We start from the raw sequence: 6000 nt of genomic DNA, 5'->3' as shown, positions 1-6000 counted from the left end.
GGGGGGGGGGGGGGGGGGGGGTGGCTGGGTGATAGACATTGGGGAGGTTATGTGCTATGGTGAGTGCTGTGAATTGTGTAATACTGTTGAATCACAGATCTGTACCTCTGAAACAAATAATGCAATATATGTCAAGAAAAAAAAAAAGAAGATAGTAGGAGGGGAAGAATGAAGGGGGGGAAATCGGAGGGGGAGACGAACCATGAGAGATGATGGACTCTGAAAAACAAACTGAGGGTTCTAGAGGGGAGGGGGGTGGGGGGATGGGTTAGCCTGGTGATGGGTATTAAAGAGGACACGTTGTGCGTGGAGCACTGGATATTATGCACAAACAGTGAATCATGGAACACTACATGAAAAACTAATGATGTAATGCATGGTGATTAACATAACAATAAAAAATTTAAAATAAGAAAAATAAATAAAAATAACCTAGCAACTTTGGGGAAATAAAAAAGATTCAAGGTACACTTAACAGCTTGAAATTATCAGCCATTTGCTTGTGAGGCCTTCCTGGAGAGCTAACTGAATCACATGTAAGATTACCATTTGGGGTAGGGCTGAATGACTGCCTGCACCCCACCAATAAAAAAAGGTGTAACTGGAACATATAAACATATGCTGATTCCAACAACTGAAAATAACATGGTTTTTAATTATCTGGTTATGTCCTTCAGAGAAGGCTATAATAACCATGGTAATTTTTTAATCACTGAAATCATGTCTCCAAACACCTATCTATAGAGAAGTTGTAAGAGAATTTGTTAGAATTGTTCAGGATAATGAATATTCTTGCAGGCTAACAAGATTCTGCAGCCTGAATGAATTATTATATATCCTCAGTTGGGGGAAACAATACTTTTTTAAGTCTGGGAATTACTTAGCATACTTTATGTCTGGTCCTGAAGGACAGAAAGAAATAACAAAAGAAGCAGTCAACATTTGCTAATAAGCACTATTTGAAAGTCTAGGCTAGCAGGAAGTAGAGCCAATTACTTCCAAACACTGTAAAGACTGAATGAAGCTGGGATACCAGAATGAATAAATAAAAGTTCTCATAGTGCTTGCTATGCAAAAGAATCAAATCAAATTAATGACTAACAGATACTATTAAAAACAAAGGAAGTAAGAAAACAAATTCTGAAAATCTGGGGGGACGGTGTGTCACAATTTTTTGGTAGGAAAATAAATTTCTATTATTCTCTGAACTTTCAATCCAAATAGTCTCCAGGGTAGAATAAAAAGGAAACAATTGATCTTTTTATACACTGGGAGAAACAACATACCATCGTGGTTTTTTACATTTGAGAGGGTTCTAGAGGGGAGGGGGGTGGGGGGATGGGTTAGCCTGGTGATGGGTATTAGAGAGGGCACATTCTGTGTGGACCACTGGGTGTTATGCACAAACAATGAATCATGGAACACTACATCAAAAACTAATGATGTAGCGTATGGTGATTAACATAACAATAAAAAAAATTTGAGAAGGTCTCAGGTATTAGTGTATTTCACTTTCAAATACTAAAAGATGGGTTTTAATCAAAAGGGAATCAACAGCACTTTAAAATTAATAAACATTTTATCAAGTTTCACATACTACACATATGCACCTTCTTGTAAATACATTGTTTTCTTAGTCATAATATACAAATTAAGATTCTAATGTCAAAATTTTCCAAAAATAACTGACTTTATAAATAACACAGATGAATAGTTTCTTTAAAAATCTCATGGTAAAATGTTCAAGAGACTTACCCTCCACCACCAAAAGCTAGTGAATCCATGTCTCCTTTGATAAAAAACATATTATCTCCTGTCCACTTAAAGACCTACAAAAATAAAAAGCTTTAAATATGCAGATGAAAATGGTCACTATACAGAGTTAGTTCTCCTAATCCCCAAGTACTTAACAAAGCCTAGATTGACAGTAAGAGAATAATAACAGTAAGAACAAAAGATTGGGCAGAAGGGTCTGGTGCTTTGTGCTTCAGTATTTGTATGACTAAGTTTAAAAGCACACAACTTTCATTTCCAATTCCTCAAATCTTATTATCTCTTTATACATACTTCTCTTTTCTATGTATGCATCAAGAATTGGACAGTTAATGACAAAAGTTGAAGCAAGCATAAAATCAGTTAAAAAATTGATATAGATGCCATTAACTTTTATTTTAACATTAAACATAAATGTACACTAATTTGATAATACTTTGATATAAGGCCAAGGTCTTTTCTTTGGATACAGATTTGCCTCTCATCATTCTTATATAAGCCCCACTACATATGTTTATGATTTCTAGTGTCAATTTTTTTAAAGAACAGAACATAAAAACACTTAGGTCCAAGAGCAAAATTTCTAGATGTTCATATTCTTAAATATTTTTTACTAACCTTCCATGGGAGTTTTACCTAAATCTAATACAACAGCAATTTCTAGCACTGCACACCTCACCTTTATCGACTTTTTCCTAAGTATTCATTATAGTTTTCAATAAAATAAACTTTAACATTCACTTTTTCATAGTTACAGAACATCTAAATTAATTACATAATCTGGTAGAAACAGCATAAAAAGATTTAAGTATAAGCACAACTGATGCTTAAAAAATCTGTAACAGGGGCACCTGGGTGGTTCAGTTGGTTCAGCCCCTGACTCCTGGTTTCAGCTGAGGTCATGATCTCCTGGGTGGTGAGATCCAGCCCCACATCAGGCTCCATGTTCAGTGGGGAGTCTGCTGCTCTGCCTCTCTCTCCTTCGGCCCCCATCCCTGCCCCACTCACACTTTATCTCTAAAATGGGTAAATAAATCTTAAAAAAAAAAAAACTGTAACAATTATAAACTTCCAGTTAGCTGTAGGCATCGGTTATGTTTTATGAGGGAATGGAAAGCACTGGCTAATCTGGTAAGCCAGTTAAGCACAAGTTTGTTAAGAAATCTTCTAGTGTGTTATCTGCTCATTATAGAAACTATTCTGCTCATTATAGAAACTATTTCTAAAGACTACTTCTTTAACCTTTTTTCAAGATCTCTTAAGTAAAGGTTTGACACACTGAATTTTAATGTACCCAAAATGCTGCAATTGCATGCAATGTTTTCAACAGTCAACATATTGACTAAAATTCATTGTACATCTTTACATTTTAGATCTTATTGGCATTGGAATGTATTCAATTTAAATTAATCAAGCCATAATAAAGAAAAAGTCAGGTAATTAACTGATTTAAACCCAAATGATTTATTTTTTAAGTTTTCAATACTTACATCATGCAACTTAAGTCACTGAAAGTTTCTAAGAATTTCACAATGGCAATTCAGAACAGTAACGATGATGTATACTTTTTACTGAGACCATGATGTATGTCTGGCACTATGCCAAGTGTTGTATATATGATTCTCATTTAATTTTTAAACAACCCTGTTACATTTATGGTTCCTAGTCTATCCATAGGAAAGTTGAACCTCAAAATGGTCAAAAAGTGCTAAGTTACAGTTAGCAAAAGACAGAGATGAGAGACAAATGCAAGTGTATATGACTCCAAGGTGCATGTTCTTTTCATTATGCCATCTTTTTATAAACTGAATATTGGAATAATTGTCCTTACCTCAAACTCTGGACAGAACGTAAAAACAAAGGTCTCTCCAGTACCATAAAAGCCATCACTCACTTTAAATGGCTCAGATGCTAATGCACCAAAAACCTAAGGAGTAAAAAAAGGCATGTTCAATGACATGACAATTAATTTGCTTCATTAAGCATTACCTCATTATTTAGGTTTAAGTAAGATGCAAAAAAACCCAGAAATGTAATATAATTTTATCTCCTCCTACTTAAAAAGGGAAACACGATCAGCTGTTATAAAATTTGCATTATTGTGAAGTACAAAGCATATCAGTTTCTCAATGGGAAATTTTTCCTAGTTTTGAAATCTGAAAGGATGCTTATTTTAACAATTAACAATCTTAAAAAGTGATTATCACATTTTAGAACTTATATGCACAATGCATGTATAATAAGGATAACACGTTACAGTGGGATTACAGGATTTAGGAAAGCAAAAACCCTTCTGCGTGGGTAAACGTTCTACTACTAAAAAGGTATATGCTCTTTTTGTCCTCATTAGACAATAAATCCCATGAGGGAAGGTCTCTGGCCTGAAGTGCTTGGACCTGTAATGTTATGCTCTTACACAGAACAAAACACGCAATATAAATAACCTAAAAAAAGAATGAGTGAATAAGGAACTGGGACAAGTTATTTCAATGCTCTGGGTCTAAGTTTCCACATGATAAAATGGGAATGTAGAGAGTTTTACAGATAATTTCTATAGTCACTTTTATAATCTTAATTTTTGATAATATACTGATAAATCTACTTTGACAGTCTCAATTTTTAAAATAGGTTTTCTTATTAAAAGGTATATGTCATACATATATATATATATACACGTTTTATATAAATACACAGCTCAAGGTGGAATTATCACAAAGCAAAGTCCCATTTAACCTTCATTTAGATCAAGAAACAACATCATCAGCACTTCAGAAGCTGTCCTTGTGCCTCCTCTGCCTCACCACATCCACTTTCCAAAGGGACGCTAAATAGCCTGAATACCATATATTTGTTTTGCCTATTTATAAACTTTCCTTAAATGCATTCATAAGATAGTTACTCCTTAGTGTCTGATTTTCAACTCAATTATTACATTTGTGACACTTATCTATGCTGTGGCATGTAGTAAGCAGTTCTTTCATTTTCGTGCTGCAATTACCCTTTACTGGGTGTTTAACTTTGGGGAAGCTGATGAAATTCTTTTAGTCATAGTTAACTCTTCCTTAGAACAGTGATCATAAAACTATCAATCTCATAGGGCTTTGATGATTAAATAAGATAATGCCTATCAATGATTGGTCAAATGTGTGGGAAAAGCACAATAAAGGTGTCAATAGTAGTAGTGTTTTGTTTTTTAAATTAATATTGCTATTTCATTCTCTCATTACTCTCCAATCTGGACTGACCTGAACTTGATGTTTCAGGAACAAACCAATATGTCTCTTGCTTACCTATGGTTTTGTTCTTGGTAGCATCCTCACACAATTCTCTTTAACTTTCAAAACTTTAACCCATGCTTCAAGACTCATCAATTTTCACCCTTTCCATGAACTTCATTCTTACCTGTCCAGATAGATATGAACACCCCTTCTGCTTTCTCTAGGTTCTCACTACATCTGGCATATTTTGCTTGTTCCAGGAGATATTGGTACACTTAAATGTTTTTTACCAGACATAATCCCTTTAATGATTCATGCTCATATCTATGCTCTGTAGCACTCAAAAATGCCTTGTATATATATTAGAAGTACTCAATAAAATTATCAGTTAAACTTAATAAAAATGTAATGAAAATAATTATCAAAAAATATATTAAATGTTATTTTTACTGTAATCTCTTAAAGGGTAAGGTGTCCATGTAGTTATTTTTCATACCTGCCCATCACTGTCTTTAATCACCATCAGCACTGGGGTGTCTAAACCTGTCATTGTTCGATAAAGGGTCTTCAAGCTTGTGCCATGCTTCCCGGTGCCATATACAAGAGTCCATGGATAGCCAATTGTTCTTGGTGGAAGATGCTTGGTAAGCTATGAGAAATAAAATGTTAATATTTTACTTGATAGCTTATTGTCAATGTGCAATATAGTAATGTCAGCTGAAATGTAATGGTACTTCATAAAATATAGGCTACAAAAATAACAGGAGAGATTATTCTCAAAGATACAGAGATGCCTGAAGAATAATTGTACATTTCTCAGCATGAAATAGTAATTGCTCACCAGGAAAAGAAAGGAACATGCCAAACAAGACACGAATTAGAAGAGAGACAAGAAACAGGGATTACTTACTGTTTTCACCCTCTGTATTAACAAAAATACTGAATGGACTGTTAGCTTAATTATTAACAACTTCTCAAATAATGGGCCCTAGAAATCAAGCTTCAACAT

General features: G+C 34.1%; 1 protein-coding gene across 5 annotated transcripts in view; it reads right to left on the bottom strand.

Annotated features, from left to right (window-relative positions):
- Window positions 1-6000, bottom strand: part of OXR1 (oxidation resistance 1) — a 460340-nt gene that overhangs the window by 11946 nt on the left and 442394 nt on the right. For all 5 annotated transcript variants that reach the window (XM_025870990.2, XM_025870992.2, XM_025870993.2 and 2 more), the window contains 3 exons: window positions 5488-5640; window positions 3605-3700; window positions 1756-1829 (listed from right to left, as the gene is read on the bottom strand). In XM_025870990.2, the coding sequence (XP_025726775.1) occupies window positions 1756-1829; window positions 3605-3700; window positions 5488-5640 (323 nt within the window). The remainder of the gene's footprint in view (window positions 1-1755; window positions 1830-3604; window positions 3701-5487; window positions 5641-6000) is intronic.

Source organism: Callorhinus ursinus, unplaced genomic scaffold, assembly GCF_003265705.2.
Source record: "Callorhinus ursinus isolate GAN/ISIS: 27379988/994484 unplaced genomic scaffold, GSC_fseal_2.0 scaffold5, whole genome shotgun sequence".
NCBI classification, from domain to species: Eukaryota; Metazoa; Chordata; class Mammalia; order Carnivora; family Otariidae; genus Callorhinus; species Callorhinus ursinus.
This window is presented reverse-complemented; position numbering and strand designations above follow the sequence as displayed.